General features: G+C 37.3%; 1 protein-coding gene across 1 annotated transcript in view; it reads left to right on the top strand.

Annotated features, from left to right (window-relative positions):
• The window catches only part of ARMC4 (armadillo repeat containing 4), an 88,084-nt gene that overhangs the window by 12,132 nt on the left and 48,645 nt on the right, over nt 1–27,307 (top strand). The window contains exons 10-14 of the mRNA XM_009895131.1: nt 20,776–20,922; nt 21,215–21,424; nt 21,589–21,825; nt 24,228–24,338; nt 24,851–25,005. Of these exons, the coding sequence (XP_009893433.1) occupies nt 20,776–20,922; nt 21,215–21,424; nt 21,589–21,825; nt 24,228–24,338; nt 24,851–25,005 (860 nt within the window). The remainder of the gene's footprint in view (nt 1–20,775; nt 20,923–21,214; nt 21,425–21,588; nt 21,826–24,227; nt 24,339–24,850; nt 25,006–27,307) is intronic.

A 27,307-nucleotide genomic window follows, 5' to 3' on the forward strand; every position in this document is an offset into this window, starting at 1 on the left:
TCTTTACTGGCAAGGCTCAGCTATCCTGGTTACATAATCCTCAAACTCCCTTTCCTTTCTAGATCCTTCATGTAGTCATGTTTAGATTTTGGTATTGGACTTGATTGAATACTGAAACACTTGCATGAAACCATTCTGAATGAAGAGTGAGAATGGCAAATAGGAAAATATATTTTTCATGCTCCTTTGTTTTAGAAATAAGTATATTTTGTTCCAGCTGTCAACAAGCAAAATTACTTAATGGCTTAGAACTAGAAAGAGAAAGGGAAGCAGTTTTGATCAAATTGTGAGTACCTGTTAAGAAGCATTTATAATACAAAACTCCATCATATGAAGAAGTTTTATTATGAAAATTCAAATGTATACTTGTTTATGTATTCATGCACACCCAAGTCTTCCTATAGGTCTTTAAATTAGGTATAAATTAAACAAAGTACTTGAAGATATACTTAAAATAGTTCTCTGTTGATTCTTAACTACGTAAAGCAAGAAGTCCCTAGTGTCAGATAAAGCTGAAAAGAGATGCCTCAGTGCCATACCACAGACAGTGGTTGAAATTTTTATTGATGGAGTGCTACTTTAGCTTGCACATGGAATTCATTTTAATTCAAGTATAAATACTGCACTTCTGGCCAGACTTAGGAGATTTTTTGGCATTCTTGTTGTTCATGTAGGCAAGTGTTCATGACACATGCAACATAAGAGAAAATAAATTTATGACTGCAATATTTAAGTATCTACAAGCATATTTATATAGAAGCATAAATTTCAGAGGGCTTGTGTGTCTTCAAAGGTTGTATACATTTTTGCACATCTTAAAAATTTAGTAAAATGCCTTAAATAATAGATACTTGAGATACCAAGTTAGAAAATACAATAATTCGTAGGTGCGACCATTTTTTGAATGTCTGCTAAAGTAAATGTGAATCACAGTTCAGCAAGACTCTATAAAAGATCAATTTGCAAACACAAAACTTCCATAAAACCTGAAAGATACCTAGTTTTTATACCAATGTTAGATTGTTGGTAAAACTTAAAAAGATGGTTGCTTCCTGTATAAAGCAAACTTGCCAGAGCCTGTGAATTGTGCCTGTAGACTATGTATTTGTATACCTCTTCATGGAGAGAAAATTCCAGTGCAAGGGGAAATTCCCTTCTGACTTTTTGCCCTTCTCCATTGCTCCTCCTTTCTGGGAAAAAGCAGCCATGTTGGAATTGCTCCACTGGGAAGCAGCTGCTTCTGTGGTCTGGCTCCTTGTGCTACCTCCAAGCTTCCCAGGGCTGTGAAACAGAAGATAGAGCATGTGTGCTCTTGCCATGTCTCCCTATCGACTTAAGAACGGGCAGTGAAGATAGATCAGTGAGCTTGGTGATGGCATTGTGTTAGGCATCTTTTGGGGCTAGAGTAGATAACATTGGAATTAAACGCAAGCCGCTCTGTTGATATTTGTAACAATGAGATTCACTCAGGAGAGCCTGCTTCAGATTTCACATTATTAAAGTGGTGCTTCTGAAGTATTAGGTTTCTAGGGGAAGGGCTACATTTTATTTACATTTGAAAAAATTTAGGAATAGAGTGAAAGGGTCACATTTTACAATGATCTTTTTACTCGAAATAGGTGGAATATCAGGTGGAAATGCAGAGTCTTTACAGCGGAGCTGGGGCTGTTCACTAAAAAAAAATAGGAGAAAAAAAAAAGGTGATAGCTGGGCACAATGCTTTGTGCTGCCCATTGTTGAGCACTGATTATTGCCAGTTTTAAGCTAAACCTGAGATGTTGAGAGGTGAATTGGGGCTGGTGACTGCGCCAGGAATAATCTCCAGAGTAAGTCTTTAATCGCTTAAGCTCTTGTGCTGCTCAGTTGTTGTTCCCTGCATGGGTGTGATTTATACGTACACCTATGCTAGGGTGAGCTCTGGATAGAGTTCTGCAGGACCATGTCAGTTACAGAATTCTTCCTTCAGTTTCTTACCTGTAAAGTCATTCTACTTTTGGCCATATTTCAGGGGTACACTAGTGAAACCAGTCAAGTCTCACACCTCATGTAAAACATCCACTGATTTCATAATTGTTCTGAATTATTGCAGTTCGAACAACCTTATTCCCAGAACAGCATTGTGTTTCTTTTCTACTTGGGAAACATAGGTGGACAAACCTGCTGTCTCTGCCCAGCTGTTTGCATCTTGTGCCAGGTCCAGGAGCTGGAGAAAGGCTATGGTGCTGTGCAGGAGCTAGGAAGGATGTGCCCCAAGTATGGCCCAGGTGCCCATGTGTGCTGGTGGTGCATTGCAGTGGGTGGTTGGGAAGGGAGGACATCTGTCACATGACTCAGTGAAATCTTATTGACTGGACAGAGAAAAGGTTGAAAGAGCTGTGGGATACACTGGGTGTATTCAGGTCTGTTCCACAGTTGCATTTTGATGGAACCTTCGGAAGAGTGTTGTGTTCAAGCAACATTTCTGTAGCTGACAGGAGACCCTCTGTATTTACCTTGTATTACATAAAGATGGCAAGCAGAGCAGGGAGGCAGGAATATACAGAAATATTGCTTCTGTCCTTTGCCTCTTCCCTTTTCTTTCCCTCCAACTCTCTCTAAAAGTCCTCAGTTATTTCTAGGCAATTGGGTCAAGTAAATGAAAAGTCTTAAGGGATCAAAGCTGTAGGTCTAGTTCTTACAGTGCGTGTGTTGCAGTGAGTATTGGCTGGGCAAGATCTACTGCCCATCCCTTCTCCTTCCCCTTTGCAGTGTGAGTACAGCTGAGCCAGGAGGATGTAGCGTGGCTGCTGCACCACAGGCAGAGTGCATTTCCCATTCTCAGGAAGCTCAAATTGATCAGTTAGGGAAATGCAGCTGCATGTTGGCTTGCAGGAAGGAATAGTGGATCCACAGCTGAGCTTTTGTACATGGAGGGCACTAGCATTCTTGGGGGAAGAAAGGTACAGGTTAGAAATGCAGAAATAGTGAAAAGATGCAGGGAGACTCTGCCAGGAGCTAAGATAGAATCATAGAATCATAGAATTGCTGAGGATGAAAGGAGCCTTCAAGATCATCGAGTCCAAACATTAACCTGCCCTGATAAACACTTCTAAACCATGTCCCTAAGTACCACATCTACCCTTTTTTTAAACACCTCCAGGGATGGCGAATCCCCCACCTCCCTGGGCAGCCTATTCCAATATTTAATACCCCTTTCAGTGAAAAAATGTTTCCTAATATCCAATCTAAACCTCCCCTGACATAACTTGAATCCATTTCCTCTCATCCTATCGCTTTTCACCAGGGAGAAGAGGTCAGCCCCCACCTGGCTACAACCTCCTTTCAGGTAGTTGTAGAGAGCGATAAGGTCTCCCTTCAGCCTCCTCTTCTCCAGGCTAAACAACCCCAGTTCCCTCAGTCGCTCCTCATAAGACTTGTCCTGCAAACCCCTCACCAGCTTTGTAGCCCTTCTCTGGACACACTCCAACCCCTCAATGTCTTTCTTGTAGTGAGGGGCCCAAAACTGAACACGGTACTTGAGGAGGGGCCTCACCAGTGCCAAGTACAGGGGGATGATCACTTCCCTAGTCCTGCTCACCACACTATTCCTGATACAGGCTAGGATGCCGTTGGCCTTCTTGGCCACCTAGGCACACTGCTGGCTCATGTTCAGCCGGCTGTGCACCAACACCCCCAGGACCTTTGTTGCCGGGCAGCTTTCCAGCCACTCTGCCCCAATCCTGTGGCGCTGCATGGGGTTGTTGTGTCCCAAAAGATGAAGTATCTGAAATGAGAAGTTCATGTAGACATTGTTGATAAACAGTATTGGATAGTATTATTCACCAGGAAAAGACAGGGAGATATCTGGAGGATGGACTTTAGGGGCTTGGGGCAAATCAGGGTGTAGGAAGTCCATGTATGCATGAAAGGTAGGAATGTGGACAAGGAACGTCCAAACTATTATGGAATCTGGGACCCTGTTTCAGAACATTTGAGGACCAAATCTTAAATGGCAGTTGCGTGTGTGAGGGGAGTTCTTTTGCACTCTGTAAGCAAGGTTTGCAGTGTGACTTTTCTCTACTTGTAGGGGAAGGAGGAGGCAGTCAAAAACTGCTTGCACACTTCCCTACTATGCATTAATATAAAGTCAGTCACAGTTTATCTCTAAGATGAGAAGTGTCATATCTGAGGTCTAAGAGTTTAGATATCTGAAAAATAGGGATCTTCCTCATAAAATTTTGCAATCCAAAACATCCAGCCTTTCAAAATAAATTATTACTTTCTTGTGCAAATGAAAATTGTGCAGCAGCCTCAACCCTCCTGTGGTTTAACAGGTGGTGTATACAGCAACTCTTTTATATGAACCAATTATAAATTCATGGCACTTGCAAAGACATTCATGTGGCTTGTAGTTTTTTCTCAAAATTTGTATGAAATAGAGGAGAGACACAGTATTTTTTAGGTGTGTAATGGAAAGAATAGCTTTCATAAGTTATAACGGTATTGAAAACGTTCCAAATTATTAAGATTACACTAGTGCCTATTGTAAACATTTAAATCTGCTTTGTAAACTATGCATTGATTAAGAAATTAATTGTATTTTGGGATTAGCAGACAATTTATTCTGTTCTATTCTAAAATGCAGGACCTCAAAAGAGCTGTGAAGATATTAGCCTAAGGATTAAAATGGGTCTTTTAGTACAAATTCATTGAAAGTGAAACTACACCAAAAGTAACTTTAAATTTTGTAAGACAAGAAAAACAGTATTAGTGTTACAGTGTACCCACTAAACTACCAATTGTTTGTTTACTTGTTTTACACATTGTAATACTGCTCAAAAGTTTTGTGGTAGTCATAGAAAAAGTCTAAAATCTCTCGTGTTTATGGATGTCCCTGAACACCAAACTGCACAGGGAACTACAGATACAAATTCTGAGGAACTACCTCTCAGTTTCTTGACTGTTTCCATTTTCGCAGGAAGAATTACTGGGTAGAACTTTGCAACTATAATTGGATACTTAGATGATTAACATAGAAGTTATGAATTTGGTCGGATATGTAACAAACTTAGAAATACTTTTGTGTGCAAAATTATCAAAGAAATTTATCTGTAAACCTGAAATCTGGCCCTAGATGTGGAATAGAGGCAAATATTAGAATATAATAGCAGGAGCAAAAATATCTAATTTGTGTAAGAAATATATTGCACATTATATTATTTTTTCCACAATCTCTGGATAAGAGTTAACTGTTTTTTCTTTATAATATCAGATTAGCAAGCCTTGCATGAAATTCTATTTTGGCTATTAAATACAAAATAAGCATATTAAGTGCATATAAAATATTTTCGTATATAAAATAATTTTGCCACTGTGTTTTCAGGACTGACCAACTTTGCAGATAATTTTGCTAACCTTCTTAGTAGAATATCTAACAATAAATCTTTTCCCTTATGAAAGTATATGGTGGGATAATATAAAGGAACTTATTCAACTGGACTGAAAGATCAAGATGAAAAACAAATTTTGCTGTGTTTTGGTTAAGTGGTAGACTGTTATTTTTCAGAAAATGCCAAATGTATGAGATATAATCATGTGCCACCTGCTAGTATTTCTAGGCACATGTTTGGCTAACCTGTCAGCCTTGGCACATAATCTCTTCATATTACTCTCTTCTCCACTGTTCATGAACATCTCTTGTTCCCATCTTCTAGTATTAGCCAGCATTTTTTTTTTTTTAATTTCAGTAAAGAATGTGGTTACTGAAAAAAAGGGGGATAAAAATACGGGAAAATTGCATTTTGTAGTTAAGATATGTATTTTTTAACAACCTAGCCAGTGCTGATCATGAAAAAGAATTTTTTTTATGATAAATTTACTGGGTAGGAAATATTGGCAATCGGTGAACTTGCAAATTATTATTATAATTGGCAACTCTGAAGCACTTGCATAGCTCTAGTCTCAAAATACTGTACAATCATTCCTCATCACAAGAGACGTATAAAATTTATAACAGCCAGTTGATTTTTGACCATTAACACCAACTCTCATGAATTTCTGTGTAGTGGATGTTTAATTAATGTTCTGAGGGTCACACATTCTGAAGAGTTTCATAGCTGATTAGATGAAAGACAAGATAGAAATAAAGGAAAAAAAAGGAAAAAAAAGTGGAATTCAGCAAAAACCGAGAAGAGATGGTATGTGAAAAATTAAGAGCTGAGGAAAATAATGTAAAATAACTGATGTTTGATTCTCCTCTTTCTGTAGGATTGTGTTGTATTGTAAAAGCAGGTAATGAAATTAAGGAGCTACGGTTTTGACACCATAACTACTGTACCTCTAAAATAATTGTAAATTGCCACAGCTGTATCAATCTGACTTACAGCTTTATAATCATGAAGCAGATAATCAAATTGTTGGCTTTCCTAAAGAATTAGAGTATGATTGTGTCTGAAAGCTACCAAGAGTTTTAAGAAGTGAGAACAGCATTCTTCTTTGGTTTTATGTGTTCCACATTGGATCTAGGCTCAATTGAATCACAGCTTACTGTACACAGAGTTATTTCAGAAGCCTGTGCTTCAGCCATATCTTCATTTATATTTGTTTTTCCTATGCTCTTACTAAGCTCAGTTTTTAAGTTTGTTTTATTTCTCTGAAGAACATTTTTCTGTTAGTTTTTCATAAACTGTTGGTATCATTTTGTTTTTCTTGCAAAATCTTTTTTGGCTAGTTTCAAATTACACCATCTTTTTGGCCTGCTCAGTGCTTATGAAACTTCAGCAGTGTGCTAGCTCTCCAGTAGTCTATACAGGCACAGGTCCTTCCTAGTTCAACCTCATTAAATTTTATCCACAGATTCACTTCCACTGGTTTCCCAAATGAGTTGGATCCATAAAAATAAAATAGCTGTAATAACATTGAAGCTTTTATTCTTTTTGTGAGCCAAGTGCTAGACAAAATCAAAATTGCTTAGGCAGGTCTAACACTGTCACACAAGGTCAGTAGTACGTCTGTATTACAGGCAGCATACGTCAGATCTCCAAGGCTGTAGTCAGGATTTACAAGTATCTATGTTAAATTAAAAACCAGCAGTGCTGTTTGTCTAGGTTGTTTTTTTAAAAATTTAATCCTAGACCCTTTTCTCTTTCTCATTCAATACTCATTTCCTGCTATTTTCTGCGTGTTCTTTTTAAAAAAAAATGTGCTTTATTTTCCACAGATGAAGCGGCCAAAGGAAAGGGAGGGGGTTGTATCCTTGTTCTAGTGCCAAGACATAAAAGGCAATACTTAGATTGGGATTCATCTTACCTAGCTCTAAATGTAAACAGAATAGGTGTTTGTAGCTGAGCTGGGCATTCAAGGCTGCCTTTATGATCAGTGGAAAAAATAGGCACTATTAGGATGTGATTCATCTGATATTTTAAGCATCTAATTCACAGTGAGAAGAATCATGTTTTCAACTTCATTGTTGACTTGATCTCAATTAACAGGAACGTAGGATGGCTGTAGATGACTCGATCTTAATTGTCGGGAATGTAGGATGGCTGTAGATAAGTGGATTTAGACAGATAATTCCCATCCACACAGTCTTCTGCATTTGAAATCATCGGTGAGTGTAATGTGAAGTAATCTTTTGAAAGCCTACTCTTATTCCATATTCTTTATGTATTTGGAAATAGGGGTTTGCATTCTTTCTGGCCTTTTTTCCTTGGAGTACTTTGTAAAGATCAACCTTTTGGTAACAGCCTTAGAAAGTAATTGGCGGTACTCAGTTAATGGGAGAATTAGTTGATGGGCATCTGCTAGATACCTATGCTCTAACTTTGGCCTAGCCAGCTTAGTGGTTGTGCTTGAGATTTGTTTACATAGACAATAGGCATGTGATCAGCATTCTATAGGTTTGTCTTGCTTCTAGTTCTTCAGAAGGGTTTCAGTAGACCAGAGCTACTGGCTTTGCACAGCTCTTTACCTTCTTATTACCATATGCTGCACTGTCTTTGGAGCTCTGCAAAGTATCCTCACATTTGTAGGGTGGTTCTTCTGACATTATGTTGGTCAACAAAGAGAGAGGCTATCTGGATTCTGAAAAAAAGCATGAGTAAACATCTGGAAGGAATTTGTAAGAATTAGCTGTCCAAAAAAACAGCAACATGTGGAGATTTTGTGACATCTGACTGAGACTGATGTTGTCTGAGCAATCAGAAAAGCAAAGTAAAAAAATCCGGTAATTTCTATGCAGATGCAAAGGACCTTATCTGCCTTCTGGTCACTAAAATATCCATATGTCCTTTCTTTGCGGAATCACATGAATCCAAGTTACTCACTTACTGTTCTATGAGAAACAGCATTTTTGTTCTCTTTACCCAAGAATCACTTTTAAGTTTATATCTTGGCCTTCTGAGTTACTTTAGTCTATATTAGCCAACTAGCTGTTCTCACCTATCTGTACTGGCACATAATACATCTGAGAGCTCGTTTGCTTGTTTCTTGCAAAACAAATTTAGCTATATTTAGCAGTTTTCCTGAAAGAACATTTTTTCTTCAGTTGGTATCTTTTAGCTAGTTGGTGTCTTTTAGGAGGGAGATTGCATAGGCAGCATAAAGGGCATCTTTATGGGATGGAAGGGAATTGGGAAAGAAGCATAGCTCAAGGACACCATAAGCCCTAAATGTTCACTGCTCATGTCCAAGGGACATTTTGAAGGCCACTGAAGGATTACTGTAGGGTAAGTTTGTCTCAAGGGCTTGTGGTTTATGTGGCGTCACATGTGACTTCAGTCACACTAAAGGCAGAAAGGGAGGAAAGAAAGTGGATAAAGACTAATGTCAGGTGGAAGCCTATATTAAAAAAATGTTTGCAGGTGACTGGGCTCAAATGCTTAGATTTAAGGAGATAGCCCACTAGCAACAGGACAGTATAGGACTGCAGCAGTTTTAGATTGAATAAAGTTAGTCCTGAATGCCATGGCCTGATTCCCTTAAACTTGATAAAAGGGCTCTTTGCTGGCCTTGCATTGGTTTTCAAGTCTGCAGCCAGCCTTGTTCAGGACACAGAGTATCCAGATATTTGTATAAAATCAGTCATCTCAGGATGAAATGTCTGAACATAGCTTTGTAGTCAGTCTGCAAGAGCTGAAGGCTTCACCTTACCAACAATACAGGTATCCTACCAGCACTGATGTCCTCTATGCCTGAAGAAGACACAAATGCTGAAGGCTTGGGTGTGGTGCATGCACTCATTGTATCCTATCTTAGTGTCCATGATGATCTTCCAAGCTCTGGGTTCTTACAAAGAGGTTAGTCTTTTTATATTCATAGTTACTACCTCTTTAGAGCAGGCAGGAAGGTGGAATATGAGTATCTTCTTTCGCCTCACGGTTGAAGCTGTTTTGTCAAGCTGTGAGTGGTATTGGCCATGTTTCTGATGCTCATCAGGCAGGCTGAGTATACGTATGATGACATTGCACGTTACTATTACAGTTACAGTTATGAACCCAAAACGGTTCGTTACTTGATGGTAGAAGTTAGTGTGGCCATTTCTAGAGGGAGTTGTCTGACCTTTTGGCCACAGATGTAGACATGCAGGAAGCTTTGCGTTTGAATACCAGAGAGCGTTGAATGGAACAACTCTCCTATTGTGTGACTTACCAAGTGTGTAAGTCTCTGTTCTCCAGAGCAACCTCATATGAAGGAGAGGGCAGGACAGTGAGCAAGATTCAGGATGTCATGATCCAAACAAATGAGTGAGCAGTCTTCTTTCAGTTGGGGCTGAAGAAATGCGTGGCCTGTAACTTTCACAAACATGGTCCTGTCGTCAAGGATGCTGTGGTAAACCACCTGTTCAGGGACTCGATCTGTGTTGGTGATAGTGACAGCTGAAGGTACTGTACTGCTGGAGAGATAAGATGGTGCCAAGAAGAGTGGCTTCTCTTACAAAGAATGGTGGAAGCTCATGGTTTGTGCATTAAATAAAGCAATTTGCATATGCTAAAAGAGCCTGTCATGGTGGGAAAAGGAAGTCTAGGGTGGTAGCTGAAGCTGAGTTCATTCATGCTGGAGTGTCACTGGGAGACTATGGTGTGAGTTTGAGACAATCTAAGACTTAGTCTGTAAATAAGGTTACCTCAAGCCATTTTGCCAGATGAGCTGTTCTGAACTCCCATACAGCTAGCAAAGGTACTACAGGTGGCCAGTGGTAACTAAAACCTAAGCCAGAGCTAAAATTCAGAATGACCTCAGTGCTCACGCATTCTCTTGAATGGTGACATTTTACAGTAAGAGTAATTTCTCATGGATCAATTAGATTAAATCCCACATTAACTTCTGTTGCAGTGATCTGACCTAGAAATCACAATGACATTGTGGGTTTGTTGTCCACATTACAATCTTTTTATTTTTCTCCCCAAATTTATCTAGGATTGAAAAGAGTGTGGTCTATTGTCTAGAAAATTGTCCAGATGCAACTGGGGAACAAATACACTCCTAAACAGAAATTTTCACAAATGAGAAGAAGATAAACTTCCACTGTTAAGATATATATTATCTTGGCCAGGATTTCTGTGGGTTTTAGGTCAGCATTTCACTTCTCTCCAAGTTTGAGGTTTGATAAGTTACTGGGAAAAACATTCTACTACTATTCCTAGTCCAATGAAGTAAAAGTTCATATGTTTGTGCATGCACTACATTGACTCTTACCTCTTCTATAGTAGAATCCAATTACTGTGAATCAGAAAAGGAAAGCGAACAGAATGGATGCATGTCTTGGGAGAGTTTTCAAGTGGGAATCGACAGTTGCCTAACAAAATCTTCTGGTTCACTTAGAAAATAATAGATTTATTCTTTTGTTTGGAAACTTATTTCTTTTCATTTTCATAAAATATGGTGACAATTTAAACTCACTGTGTATGGGTCATAACATATATGTCACTTTTGCCACTGTGAAGGGTCAAGATATTAATCTGCAACTAAAACCAGGCAACTTCTGTGCATGGTTTTAGTCCATTGTGAATGCTTTGGATTTTGTGATTTTGTGATGCCTGTGATTTTCCACTGGCGTTAGTTATATTAATCTGTATGGTTTACATACTGCCAGGCTGTAGCCAAAGAATGCCAGAAGATTCAGGAAATGGGGCAGGGAATTATTCCATAACTCAGTTATACTCGTCCATAACTCATCTCTTAACAAGTTGCAGCTTGTATGTTTTATAAACTAAAATGAAAAATTGGAACTAGGATTTAAACCAAAACAAAACTGAGTGTTTAGAGGTTCACTAGCATAGAAAAATTGCCTTACTGAATCATATTATACATATGCAATATATGCAAAATATACATATTATGCAATACTTAGTCTTCCATAAAGCTTTATTTTTTTTTTAATTTTGAAGTATTTTCCAGCAGAAAATTACAAAATAATCTGTGATTTGAGAGAATCAAACAGACAATCAAAAAGTCACAAAGGTGTAAGTGAAGAATTCTGTTTCATACTTTACTACTCATTTTGGCTTTCTAGTTTTATGAAAATGGCAATATTTTAATAATATTTTGGGCTGGGATTCCACTTAAACAACGTTTTTCTTCTAGGAGTTTTTTCATTCTGTTAATGAATTTTAATTAAATGATTTCTGGTATAACAATAAAGGTTGCTATAATTTGACCTACTTTCTTTGAATATCACATAAAACTACTTTGTTTGTTCAGTATTTTCTAAAAATATATTGACTTGGTATGTTCAGTCTTAAGTTTTTCAAGTATATTGTAATTGCCATGCAGGTTCTATATACTCATAATCAAAAGTAGGGTATTTTTATACACAAGAATGACAAAACTGGTCACAAACAGCAATCTTCCTTCCTGTTATTCAGTCATTGGCATACTATCACAGACATGCACATTATGGTCTCTATCCAAGATTTAAATCATACGGTAAATAAAATGAAGTTTTACTATGGTAAAATAAATTTCAGCCATAGGTCTAAACAGAAGGAAAAAATCCTTGACATTTCCATGCAAAGTAAAACAAAATTTCATTTTCTGGTTGCATTCAGTCACATTCACTCTAAATCAAAACACAAATTAAAAAAAATAATTTAAAAACTCCAAATAGATACCTTATCTATAGAGGGGTTTTGTGAGCCAAAAGATGTATAATTTTCATTTTATTTAATCTTGCTTCCTCTCAGGAAACTGAAATGCACTATGACTTTATTGTAATGTTTATATTTTTCCATGCATGCATGTGCACTTTACCACAAATTGGGCAACACATTTGGAATCGTCTTCTTTATAGTCTTGTTAGCACTTTTATTACTTGTACTCCAATAATGCCTTCAGGTTTCAGTTGAAAGTGGGGAACAAAGATACTGGGAAAAGGCATCAGGCCAGGAATTTTGTCAAAGGACTCAAGGACCACTACTATTCTGAGTCCAGGTACAGTGCCTTTCTCATAAAACCGTCCTTTGTCTCATGTCCGTTGTGACAATTCTGAACTCTGGTACAGGTCTTTGCTGTAGGAAGATCAGTCAAAGTGGCATAATTGTGCCACATATGATGATGTCAGAGGGTTCAAGCAAAAGAACAGGGTAATGCATGCCATCAAGTTGAGTGTGCCAGGTTAGATATGCCATAGGTGTATCTGCCTGCTGGCAGATCATCTGCAAAAACTTTAATGGTGTTTACCCTTTCCAGAGATGACTCTAAAGGAAATTTTGTATCTATCTTTCCTAGCCTACTGAACTGAGAGCATTTTCAAAATTTAAAGCTTTGTATTCACTAGGAAGGATGGGCCATGTGATATTGAAATCTGAAGCCTGTATATTTTATTATCTATTATCTGTATCTATGATCTTATTATCTGTTATCAATCAATCATCTCTTTTTAGAGAAGTAAATATCTAATAAAAACATTTAATATTTACAAACTAAAAGTCATAAAAGTTCACAAAAAATAAATAATAGAAAATAAGAGCAGAATTCAGGAGGTCATTTACTCCATCTGCTTGCCTCCAAAACAGCATCAATTCTTTATGTGTCTTCTGGACACACTTTTCTTTCCTGTGATGGAGATTTCATAACTACTGTAAGCAATATATTCAAAAATTAAAATATTCTTGCCATTAAAAAAGTTTTTCTAATACCTAGCATAAATCAGCCCTGATGCCATTTAACCCCATTATTTCTTTTCTTACCCACAATGGACCTGGAGAACAGATCATTGTCTTTATAGCTGTTCTTTAAACCACCTTCTTATTCTCTTAATCTCTAGATCTCTAGAGTAGACAGCTCCAGTTCCTTCAGTTTTTCTGTGTAGATCATGCTTTTGAGATATTTTGCTATCCTCCACTGGTCTTTGTCAAGTTGGTCAGTATCTTTTTTGAAGTATGATACCTAGAATGGATGTAGTACTTACACTGTGGTTTTATCAGTGCCACACTGAAGAGGGATGATTTCTTGCATCTTACAATTTACAAATCTGGTTATAAGCCTCTCTGTAAATTTTTTTTTTTCTGACAAAATTGTGATATTGATAGGTCATATCTATGTTGTGATAACACCAGATTATTTTCTGCAGTTCTGCAAACTAACGTCTTTGGCATCAGCCAATTCCCTTAGTACCATAGAGCAATTCCATGAAGCTCAGCTAGTATGAAAACATCTGAGTTATCTATGTGCTTAGCATAAACAGAGTGTTTACTGCATCATCATTGACATTAAGTATACATTGCTAGAGCATAGTAAAGACTAGTGCATAAAAAATGCTTTTAGCCTTCTTGGTTGTGCTTGTTGAAAGCTTGCTGTCAACAGTTTTCTTCCTCTTGATTATTATAGAAGTATCAAACTAAATGATGATTTCAGCTTGTGTCCCCCTTGGTAGTTGTATTTTGGTTTGTGTCTTTATACGCTTGTGTTATTCTTTTATTTTCATTCTTAGTTACTTGATCGTGTTCTCACTCTCTTTATGCTTGCCAAGTTTCAGCTAATTGACGAGCTCATGATTCTGCCTGATTCATCTCTTTCTACACTTCTGTTCTTCACCTTCAATGAGAATGCTTTTGTACTCTTTGTGTAATTTTTTAAAGCACTAATGACTCTTCGGAACTTTCTCTTTCCTTCTGTCCCATTACATCATGCCTTCTGTTTTCCTGAATTTACATAACAACAATGGATGAATTTCTGGCCTCCAATTAGCTTTTATTTAGTTGTTATTTGATACACTGCCATTTAAAAACATTATTGTACCTGTGCAACGTCCTGGGCACCCAGCCTTCAAACTACCCTGACTTATATTTGGAAACAAGATGTTTTTCAGCTGCCTTAGGAGGTGATGGCTGCAAAATAGGCACAAAGCCATCTTTGCCAGTTCTTTTCACTGTAAAATTCATTTTACAAACTTACAGAGAAAAAAAGCGAAATGCTTAAGAGTATTAAAATATTTCCCTGCATTGTTTTTTTCCACCCCCTGGAAATCTCTTGTGACTTAAGAAGCCTTTGGATGACCTTAAATACTAATTTTAACAAACACTAGCACCAGCGACTAAGTAGGTAGCTATTTTCTACCACTTTCTATTGTTGAGGAGTTACCATGACTTGAGATCCTTGAGCAGTGGGGTGAGGGAGAGGCATGCTGTATTGAAATGTGTTTCTGCTAGAAGGTGTCAGAAGGTACTTAAATACTTCAGAATCAGCGTCCAGCACTCCATGAGATTCTAAGGAAGAATTTCTGAAGACCTGAGGATTTTAAAATGGAGAAAGATAGGACATTAAACAAGCCAGTGAAAAGGGGGCCTGGATGCAGCCAAAAGTTTATGCGTCTTGTATCTTACTGTGCATTCAGAATGGACTAACCAATGCATACAGTGATATTTGAAGAAACATGACCAAATAAGGATGTTTCTAGTATAGTGGTGACTAAACCTACCACCATTCAACAGTTTTGTCAGAGTTCTGGATGTGAATATGAAGTCACTCTTGAAAAACAGAAATGGCGAACTATGTGTAGTAACAGTACAGGCTGTCAAAGGTGGATCTGAATTGCTTGCGAGGTTTCTCCATTCAGATCAAATCTGCTTTGCGATACACAGGTGCAAAATTAAGTAGATGAGAACACAAAATTCAGAACATGCCTGTACAGCGTGGGGCTGTCTTCTGGAAACCATTATTCTGAAAACTTCAAAAGTTAGCATGCAAGCAACTGAACAGTTCCTCAGTACTTCTGGGACAAAGGCAATGAATGCTCCTTTTCATAATCGGGAGCAGTGAGTAGGCTTAGGGAAGGAAGCTTACATTGTTATACAGCACTGGTAAAACTGGTTTTGGAAGCAGTGAGTCTTGTTCTGAAGTCCAAATATTCAGTGTGTTGAAAACAGTGGTGAATTCAGGCAAGCTCATTATTTAAACAGTAAAGATTATTACCCTTTAGATTTCCCATTTCTTGGCATCTTTAAATCAAGTCCAAAGTCATGCCTCAGACAGATACAAAGTATGTGTCAGTCAAATGCTAGTTATTTCATGGTACACAAAAATAAATGGATGAAAACTTAATGACGTATATTGTGAAGGCAGTCAAACTAGCTGGGCTAATATTTCTTTCTGCTTTAAATCTTGGTTTACATCTTCAAGAATGAAAAGATAATTCAGCAACCTTTGCATGATGCCTCTGTAGCTTTCACCATTTCTGAAATGTCCTTTTCAGTTGTAGAAAGAATATAAAGGCAGGATCCACACCCTGACCTAATGTAATAGGGAAATTTTATGGGGAAGTCTCAGAGATCTTTTTATTTTCTTCCTCCCATCACAGAAGGTGAGATTGTACTCAGAGATACCAAATTTATATGCAGTCTTACCGTCTTCTAAACCAGCTGCCTTTGTATGTGTACATTAAAAGTTTTAACTAGATTAATCTGTGATTATTGTATTATAAAAGTGGTCTGTTAAGCACCTTAAAAATAATAAAAAAAAAAGACAAGGTCTGCTACATGTTCTTGATAGTTCTGTACTTCTCAGATGTGAGTTCTGAGTGTCATAATAGAAACATTACACGTACATTGCACAGAAGATGTTTTACTGATAATGTAGCAGTGATACTGTTTTATTTTCATTTAATTTGTGGATATATACATTATACCACGTTATAGGAAGAGGGGCGTATTTTAAACTAAATCTGTGTTTAATTTCAAGCTTTAAAATTGATTGTTGATCTGCCAGTAGAATTTATTTTGCATCCAGCATATCAAATTTCAAATGGTATAACAACATGATGCAGATTTTATATCAACTTAATGGAGATGTAACTAGTTCCATGCATGTTAAAATCTGTTCTGTAAGTATTGCAAGACTTAGTGTAATGACAACTTCAAGAAACAAAAAATAATTGTTGAAACCATCAGTAATATTTCTTATTTTGTAGAACTGATGCTTCAGCACATATGAAAAATACTTTATTGTGGGTTTACTTTAAAAACAGTTCAAGTTGTGTGTGCATTTTTGAAGCCGAAAAAATCAAATGCATATATATGTTTTATATACAGTTCTATTTTTTATTTAATATAAGATAATTAAAATTTGTTTTTTAAAAATCTGGTCCGTATTAAATGTCTTATGCCAACCATTATACTGTAAGATAAGTGAATGGTGAATGACTATGTTATGTATAAACGTAGTTTCACTGTAGAAGCATTCCTCAAAAGAAGAGACATTGCTTGTCAGGTTAACAATATACTTCTTGCATTTATGTAAAATAATAAAAAGACAAGTCTTCTCTTTAAACACCTGTTGCAAAATTTTTATAATACAAAGCAAAGTAAATCTTAAAGTCTAAGCTATACGAAAAGACCACAAACTTCATAAAAGGACAGCTGTTCATCCTTTTGAGGTAGAGAATATTCTCTGTAGTTTTGGTATCATATCTTATGGATTTTTAAAAAAATCATTTAGAGTTTGATATTCCTATATCCCTAGAAAAACATTTGAGAAATAGCTATGATATTTTATTCCTTAGGACATATTTTGCAAAATAGGTCAAAATAGGTTCTTAAAGCTAGACACATTTCATTTTCTTCTGAAGTCAAGATGATAATGATGATTAAAAAAGGGTAACATGAAAAAAATTTAGGAATCTTCCTTTAGGACACTCTAAGGTACAGATTTTAAAAAATTACCTTTATATTTAATCAATTTTCTGTGGGGAAATTCTGTGGATATCTGTTGTTAAAAGAAATTTAAGTAAAAATTATCTGTGAAGCTCCATCCACATACACTTCACTGATTAGTAGAAGTGTTTTGTCTGATGTTAGTTACTGATCTGAAACTTTGTCAAGTATTTTTCTTATATTCCTTTTCGATGTATTTTCTCACTTGTGATTCTCTACATTTACCTCTACCTTTAGATTTATCTCTATTTATTATTATCTCTATTTATTCTCTACATATCTCTCTACTACATTTACCTATAAATCTGTTGATAAATCTGTTGAAGAGTATGTTAAATTGAAATACTTTTTTCTGTATTTGTCTTACTGTTTCTGTTTACGTTTAAGACATGCTGCAAAATGCTATGTTTGTGTTAGACCTACTTATTTCATATTAGCAAATATTACTTAGTTTTTCAGTGTTCTGTATCTCAGTATAATGCGCACAGTTGAGCAAAATATTTTCCTCTGGAAAGGGTTGGCTCAAAGTCCTTTACAGTTTCGAAAGTGTCATTTGAAAGAGATGGGCTTGCGCAACACAGTTCAGCTCTGGATGGGAGCCAAAGCTTGCCTGGAATTGAGAGGCATGTGGGAGGTGGATCTGTAGTTTGATTTACTGGGTGCTCTAACTTGTAACTTCCACATTAGCACCAGTTGGCATTGCTCATGCACTCCAGCTTCTGTTGCAGCTACATGGTAGCTCAGCCCTCCTGATTTCTGCGCAGCTGGGTTCATACCTGATTTGCTTAATAGTAAATCTATATTACAGGTTCAAAAGAATCCATTGTTATCATATGGTTTAACTTTCTGCATACCACAGGGTGTATTCTTTGAACTTTTTTTTGCTTTTAGTCTAGTAGCTGTGACTGAAATAGAGCTTATCTTTTAGAAAAACATCCAATCTTGACTGAAAAATTTCCGCTGCTGGAAAACTTACCATCACTCTAAGTTATTTCTTCCAAAGGATAATTAAACACACAATGGAAAACTTGCACTTTACTCCTAATCTAAATTTTAGTACCTTTAACATCGAATCATCAAACCTCTGTGCTAGGCTGTAGAGCTCTCTGTGATCACGTTCCTCTTCCTCATGGGTTTATTTATTCATTATGAATAAATCATACCTTAATTTACTTTTTAATAAAGTGAATAGTCCTTCTCATGTCTGTCATAACACAACTATTTTCCAGGCTTACAATGATTTTTATTTCTCTTCCCTGAATCATCTCCATATTTTCACTTTCCTTCCAGAACTGTAAAAAGGAAAATAAGACAGAATTTCAGTAGTTAACGCACAAGTGCCTAAAATGAGATAATACCTGTGTTCCTATTCAGTACTTTCACTTATACATCCCAAAAGTCATCCTTTTAATCAAATGTTATGCTGTAATCTGAAATTCATATTCAACATTCCCAATCTTCTTATATGCTCTGGTATCCAGGGTAGAACTCCTACATTGAGCTGTATCCTGTTTCATTATTTGTAAGTGTATGACCTTAAATTTAGACATAAAAGAAACTGTATTGGGCAGACCAAAAGACGTTGTATCCCAATAACCTGACCGCAACAGGAGGAGAGATACGATAATTGGGATGGAAGTTTTCTGCGGTTAAAGTTCATCTTATGCACTCCAGATGTCCTGACCTCTGGTTTCCACAACTTGACTGCATAACTTAATAGGAGCGTGGAACTCGGTTCATATTCTACCAAGGCAGAAGAAATCCAGCACCATGAATGAATGCCCAGGGTGAAGTAAGAACAGGTCAAGCACACAGCTTTCTAGCCCCCACCAGTTTGTAGCTTAGGGAGTTGAAAATTAAATGAGATATTTATGTTTTTATAGACCTTCAGTGCAATCTTTTAGCTTTCACAGAATCCTTTCACAACTAGTTCCAGTAGTCTGTTGCCTCATTTGAAGAACCAACACGCTTTATTTCTTTTTAAACTGAATCCTATTATACCTCATTCTTAAAAGAGATTATATCTGTATTAAAAGAGACATTGGACAGTCAATCCCTATATATCCCACTCAACGCCATCCCTAACATTGTAGACCTCTATCGTATCCCTTCAGGCATCGCTCTTCTAGAATGAAAAAACCTTGGATTATCTTTGCTGCTCTTCTCTGAAACTTTTCCAGTGCTATAGTAACCTTCCTGAAACTGAGGCTGCAGAACTGGATGATTTTTTTAAGGTGAACGTGAACCATGGATTTAAACAGTGGTGTAGTGACATTCTCTGTTTGCTATTTTTTTCCAAATAAATCCTAATTCTCCATTTGTTTTTTGATTGCCATCTACCCTAACCCAAATATATCATTTCTAATTTTTAATGGTCAACTGAAAACCTATCATTTCACCTGTGCAGTTAGGATTGTTTTTTCTGGTGTGCATCACTTCTCATTTTCTCATTTGCTATTTTATCGCCCTCTTAGTCTTAGTAAGTTCATTTGCAGTTTGTCACAATTGACCCTGAATCATAATATCATCAACAAACTTTGTCACATGACAAGTCCTTCCATTTTCAAGGTTTTTATGAGTATGTTGAATTGCACAACTTCAACACAGATCCATGGAACTCTACTAAATCACATCCCTTTATTGAACTGACTGTTTGCTCTTATCCCCAGTGTCCTATCCTTTAGGTATTCTTTTCAATCCATGCAATCACCTTTCCTCTTGTACTATAGTAGCTTAGTTTCTTTAAAAGATATCAGGGAGGGACTTTGTCAAAATCCATATGGAGTCCAGTTAGACATATCAACTAGATCACCGTCGCCACAAGCCTGGCAAGTTTTGTAAGGTAGGACTTCTCTTAATAGATCCATAGTGACTCTAAGTATATCATATTGTTGCAAGAATATCGTGTTTACAGATGTCTGCTAATTCTGTTCTTTATTATAGTCTACCAATTTGTCCAGAACAGATATTTGGCTAAAAGGCCTTGGATAACCCTTGAACTCTTTTCAAAGTTCCCATCATATTTGTTGTTTCCAAGGACATTGTTAACAGGGCAGTTTGAAGCAAGGCGATACATGCCCCTTGTACTGAATCAACTATTTTACCCCGTTTCCTTTGTAATTCAGTGGAATACTGTCTAATAACGGCAATTTGTTATTGTTCACAATGTCAGGGTTTTTTAATAAAAACTTTCTACAGTGACTTCAGTTTCAGAAAAAACCTCTGAAATGTCCTCCACAATGGAAGATTCCAGTTGGAATCTCTTCAGTTTCTTCCAGAGTGAACATCAATGCAAAGAATGCAGATGGCTTCTCTGTAATGTCTGCATCTTCACTGTGTGTTCTTCTGGTGTCTGCAAACACTCATACAAAACTCACAATACTTGACTGCCTAATTTACTAGTCCATTGTCAGCAAGCTATATTGGTAATTTGTCACCTGTGCTATTCACTCTCACTTCAATCTATATGCCATTTGCAAACTTTATCAATAATTCAATTTCTTACTATGTCTGCATTATTTAACACCACAGAACCGAAATAATCTAATGTGTTTCTTCTTTAGAAGTAGTTTTACTAGTAGTAGTAGAAGAGATTAAGTTTTATATTAAATGCACTTTACACATTTGTTAATTATTTGCTTTATTTTAGGGAGGTAATCCAACAGCTACTGTAATCGCATTGTGTTCAATGAGAGATTTCAATCTGGCTCAAGAAACTTGTCAGTTGGCCATCAGAGACATTGGATGTCTTGAAGTGTTAATTAATTTACTTGATACAGAAGAAATTAAATGTCAGGTAAGTAGCTTTGTCAAATAGAGCAATGAATATGCCTTTTCTATTAGAATATTTTTCAATTTTCAAAGTTATATAGTACAAAGAAAATTAATTTATTTCTTTTCTCATTTATGTATTTTTTCATTTTCAAGGATTTTTTAGAAAAAAACCCAATTTTTTGGTTTCCGTTTCCTTCTTTTCTTCAGATTAAATTTAAAAGATAAAATGTTTTAGATAACCCAGCTTTTAAAATAATGTTTCTGTTTATGTATACTGAAATAATGTTTAACTTCTGTTATCTTCCATTATTTAGATTGGTTCATTAAAAATCCTGAAGGAAATTAGTCAAAATACACTGATCAGACATGCCATTGCAGATCTTGGAGGCTTAGAGATCATGGTGAAAATACTGGACTCTCCAGATAAAGATCTAAAATGTTTGGCAGCTGAAACAATTGCTAATGTTGCTAGATTTAAAAGAGCACGAAGGACAGTAAGGCAGCATGGAGGAATCAAGAGATTGGTAGGCAGACATAAAAATTTGTACCCTTGTCATGTGCATATTTTTGTCAAAAAAATACATCATTTGTTGCATACATGATTCTTGTGGTAATGTTTACCATCATTAAAAAGCAGTATAATATCAAACTTCCCTGTAGATAATGAAAAAACATATTTTTTTTTTAGGTTGGGCTGTTGGAATGTGTTTCAGTGGGATCAACCGGTCTAACATCATACCAAGCAAAAGAAACCGAAATAGCACGCTGTGGGGCTTTGGCACTCTGGAGCTGCAGCAAAAGCACCAAAAATAAAGAAGCAATCCGTAAAGCTGGTGGTATTCCATTATTAGCTAGATGGCTCAAATGTTCACATGCAAACATCTTAACCCCCATAGTGGGGACACTACAAGAATGTGCCTCAAAGGTAAGTAAACACATATAGCTAAGTTACTTTTAATCATTAAACCAATTAGCTACTAAAAGGAAGCATTGCATTTGACTGTCACTTAAACCTGGGCAGTTATCCCATTAGAAAGTAGATGCTTTGTGTGGTCAAACTATTTTTGAGAAAGTCACAGCTTGTAATGAAGTAAAGACCACATATTTTTTATTTAAAAGGCTGGGAGTATTTTGTGAAAGAAAATATGTAGAAATGAAATCCTTAATCAGTTTCATTGTTTTCTCATTTTTTTTCATCATACTTGACAAATTCAGCAATTTAAGATGATATATTCTGGTGAATCAGTACATTTAAATTCTGCAAAGCTAACCTGCAGATGGGGCCAAGAAGATCCAATGCAGTGCAGGGCAGTGTGGTTTACAATGTTCTTGTGAATTGGTTAGATGGTGTCTGATTGATTTCAAAAAGAAGAAAGGAATATATGTGATTTTTCTGCATATTTCCTTGGCAGGTTTCACAACTTTGAGTATATTCAGTTTTTAAATTTTAATACAAGCATTTTTTACCCTCACCATATAAGATGAGTGGGTATTTCTCCATTTGTGGAATCGTATTTGAAATTAAGGTGTATTGCACTTAAAGTCAAAAATATACATAAATTCTCTTAGTGAATTTGAGACACGGAAGGTATGATTTTTCAAAAGATTTTGCACTATAAAACACTTTGCATTTTCAAAATTAGCTTCTTGAACTACGTAGGTATATGTATGATCCATGAGACAGCAACCTGGCAAATTTTAGATTCAGTAAGTCTATGTATTGAGAAGGTGAAGTTTTTGAGGGTTTCTTATCTGGCCAAATTTGGAAATAACACTAAAAGCATCTCTTCCACAGATGTTTCCCCTCTCTTAAATAGTGGTCCACTGTTACAATGCTTGTGGATTAAAATTTGGAAGAAAAGTTCACTAAAAAATTTTAATTCTAAGAACATATTTGTCTTCACCATGGGCTGCAGGGGAATCTGCTCTGGCGCCTAAAGCACCTCCTTCCCCTCCTTCTTCACTGACCTTAGTGTCTGCACAGTTGTTTCAACTCAAGTTCACACTGGAGTTTCCAGCCTGTCCGGTACAACAGCACAGAAAACAACAGCCCTGGCCATCTCCATACGAGGCGCATCGCCATTGCTGTTATCAAAATGTTCCCAGGCACAGCAAAGGGAGATGATAAGCAGTACAGCAGTATAGCAAACAGCAAAAGCAAGAAGCATTAATGAATACAAGACTCTAATTTACAGTAAGGCGAGCAAACCCCATAGCAAGCACAGGAGCCTGCCAATTAATAAAACAACAATAACAGCTATAAATTCAATCTAGCACATTACAATCAAATCTGTCATTATCTTGAACCCTTCCAGCCCCACGTTGGGTGCCAAAAAGGGCTGTCGTGGTTTAACCCCAGCCGGCAGCTAGGACCACGTAGCCACTCGCTCACTCCCCCTGTTGTGATGGGGGAGAGAATCCAAAGAGTAAAACTGAGGAAAAATTCGTGGGTTGAGATACGGACAGTTTAATAGATTGAGCAAGAGCCGCAAACGCAAGCAAAGCAGAACAAGGAATTCATTCACTGCTCCCCATTGGCAGTGAGGCGTTCAGCCATCCCCAGCAAAGCAGGGCTCCAACATGCGTAACCATTACTTGGGAAGACAAATGTCATAACTCCAAATGTCCCCCACTTCCTGCTTCTTCCCCAGCTTTATATACTGAGCATGATGTCATATGGCATGGAATATTTCTTTGGTCAGTTGGGGTCAGCTGTCCCGGCTGTGTCTCCTCCCAACATTTTGTGCACTCCCAGTCTATTCACTGGTGGGGTGCTATGAGGAGCAGAAAAGACCTTGGCTGCTTAACAACAACCAAAACCACCAGTGTGTTATCAGCGCTATTTCTCATCCCAAATCCAAAGCATAGCACTGCACCATCTGCTAGCAAGAAATTTAATTCAATCCCAGCTGAAACCATGAAAATGTTTTTCTAACATTGTTCTAGGAATGTATCTGTTGTTTTGGCCGCTGGCTCTTGATGAAATGAGTGGGTATTTCTTGATCCCATTCTGAAACATCTTTTTTTCCCTTGTCTCTGAGCAGGGAGTCTGGACACCTTTCAGAATATTCTGAATTCTGTTTAAGCCAGGTTGCTACAAAATAGGCATTGCAGCACCTGTTTTTACAGGTGATTTGAAGAGCACTGCAGAGAATGTATGTATTTGATTAACTTAGAGAACATCAATAGTATTGTCAAGGCAATGCAGATGACTTGTGCTAAAATAAAATACAATGTTTCTCAATATCAAAGCATTATATTATTATTGTGACTAGTGTTATTAACTGTTAATATATGGGATTTAAAAGATGCAGTTTATCTTTTTAGCCAAGTTACAGACTTGCAATAAGGACAGAAGGAATGATTGAGAACCTTGTGAAAAATCTGAGTAGTGAACATGAGGAGCTTCAGATGCATTGTGCAAGTGCCATATTTAAGGTAATTGTATCATTATAATCAGTAGATCAGAGCCAGGATTAGCCCTTTGTTTTCATGTCGTTGTCAGTTGTCTTAGTTTTTCTATTTCTCTAATGTGTAAGAAATTACTTTATAAAAATGTTGATGGTCTCTGGCTTAATTCTTCTGGGAATGCTTTAGCTGCTTATTCAATATTGTAATTTAGTTCCTACTTGCTATTCTTGTGTGCAAGCCCTAAATTGCACAGGTAACCAATGGTGAGAGACGGGGCATACTGTTCAAAGAGCTGCTTTGGTTTTTTATGTTTGTTTGCCCACAAGGTGGACAATGTGATAGTATAAGCTCTGCAGCATATACAGTAGTGGTTTGCTGTCAAACTCTCTTAGGCAGTTGTTAGCATATTCAGATACTTTACTAAAATATTTATGGTTTCTTCTGCATTAGTTTTTACTAGTTATAACATCATACACCTAGCTTTTGAAGACATAATTTTACATGGTTTACATAATATATATTTTTAATTCTTTGTATAGTGTGCAGAAGATAAAGAAACACGTGACCTGGTTAGGCAGCATGGAGGTCTACAACCACTATCTGTTCTGCTTGGAAACTCTGAAAACAAGCAACTGTTAGCAGCTGTGACAGGAGCAATCTGGAAATGTGCAATCAGTGGAGAAAATGTGTCAAAGTAACAGTTTAATTTTACAAATGTTTATTATGTTATCATGTTTTGATTTTATGGGCCTCTTGTTTTCAAAATTGTTAAGTCATGATTCTCCAAAACCATACTTCATAATCACTTGGGCTTGCAACTTAGGTTTTATAGTACTTAAAAAATTGCCACCTGACCTCATCAGGGTACAGTGAAAACAGTGTCAAGTTCCTAGAATCTTAAGAGTCAAAGGGGACAATGCCTCTAAAGAATAGTTAAGATATAGGACACTGAGTCAGGAGGTGTATGAGCACATACAGAATGTTTGACACGTGGGTGTATTTGATATCCCCACTCCTCTCTGTAGCTTACAAACCAGAATCAATGCTGTGTGGTAGAGAGAGTAGTTAGCACCCTTACCTTTAATGTTTTACATCAAGAGAGACAGAGAGCAAATTATCTCATTCTAAGGTAGATATTTAATACACATTAGGTCCACTTACTTTAGAAATGTACTGGAATTCAGAATAATTAGCCTAGATGCCTCTCTCTTTGACTACAGAAGGGGCTTAGAAAAGTAGCTTAGTCTGGACACCCAATGAATGGAACTAACTGATGAGAGTCCTACCATAGGTACCTGCAACCTCTCAGTATCAGGGTTTTGAATGATTATCTGAGAATGTGACAGCAGGAGTTGTCACCCTCCACCTTTCATGGAACAGCGTAATGATTGAGAATACTCAACCCTCTCATCTGAAATTCATTAGTCATATTCATGCAACTTACCTCAAAAAAAGCCTGCTCCACTGGAGTATGTGCTAGGCTTTCTGCTGAAGTTATGCTGCTCTGTACAGAGGAATGCAAGATTCATGGGCTGGAAGAAGTATCAGTAAGAGGTAACCTCTTCCTGCAGCCTTCATTTTAGTGTACTTTGCTGGGCAAGTAGACATGATAGATAGCTGCTGGATAAAAACCAGAAAGAATTGCAGTAATAAGTGTTTACAGACTGGCTTTTTAAAGTCATAGAGATCCCAAACTGTTGGTATAGAGAGCCATGGTCTTCACATACTCTACTGTTGTCCTGCTGCTTTTTGCATTCTTGATTGCACTGTAACCTGGCTTTTCAGAGGGATATATCCTTCTTTTCTGTCGGCTTTGGGTATCTGTACAGAGGCATCCTGTTTCTGGATCAGTCAGCGATGACATGGACTGAATGGCTCTCTTATCTATACTAATAAACTAAACAGGGCCAAACCTTTCAAGGTTCAGGCATTATGTTACGATTATCCATACGGTTTAACTGCTAGCAGAGTCCCTTACACAGTTCGGCCTGTGCCAGCAAGCGATCTCCCAGACAATGCCCAGACACTCCTTGGGAACAGTCAAGGCAACAGATTGTTTCCATTAGGCAGAATGGGTGAGGCCACCCTGAATTGTGAGGATAAGAGATTTTAGCCATATGGATACTATGTTGTGCTTCTTGTCCTCAGGGCTAGAGAATGAGCCATCGCCTGTTTTATTTATTAGTATAGCTGTAGCCAATAATTCTGTCCAAACGCAAACAGATTTTTGCTGGGCTACTCACATATCTTTGGCAAGTGCTTGACGCTCCACGAAGGTTACTAGCCAGGCGCAGCTCCAGACTTGAGCTGAATTCATGTATTATGTAGTGCTGAGTCTGAAGCAGTAAGCCCTGTCCAAACTCGAGATGGGAGGGCACTACAGAACAGGGAGGGAGGATAATATGAAAACACGTAAGTAGATCTGAAGGGATGAGCTTGAGTCTGGCATGAAGCTAGAACTAACAAACCCTGTCGGTTCCTGCAGGGCCACTTAATTCTCTTCAAACTGCTCCACGGTATTTCCTATACCTGAAGTACGTTGTGCTGACTCAGCAATGAGCTGATACAGGTGCCTGGGCCTCACTAGCTCAGCTTCCAGTTTGCATGCAAGCAGCCGTACTGCTTCTGGACACAAGATGGCCTGAGCCAACAGCTCTGTCAGAGTGTAGCCTGCCCATCACAGAGCCAGCTCATATCCTTCCATCTGTGAAGCAGTTGATATGCAACAAGATAAAGTAGCCAGAGAAAACATTTATTTTTTTTAAATTGTTTGCTTGCTTTGTTGCTCTTTTTTTCATGCTGTTTGTATTTTCTCCTGAAAAAAATTTATAGGGATGCTTCCAAATTACAGCGAAGAAAGAGAGGAAGATTCCTCCTTAAGCAAAGGCTTGAATCATGAAAAATGAAAGTTTCTAATTTCTCAGTTACTTTACTTGTTATACTGATAAACCAGCTTGGGAAGATTAACTTGTATTGAAACGGTTCCAGTTCTGCCA

Source organism: Charadrius vociferus, unplaced genomic scaffold, assembly GCF_000708025.1.
Source record: "Charadrius vociferus isolate BGI_N301 unplaced genomic scaffold, ASM70802v2 scaffold61, whole genome shotgun sequence".
NCBI classification, from domain to species: domain Eukaryota; kingdom Metazoa; phylum Chordata; class Aves; order Charadriiformes; family Charadriidae; genus Charadrius; species Charadrius vociferus.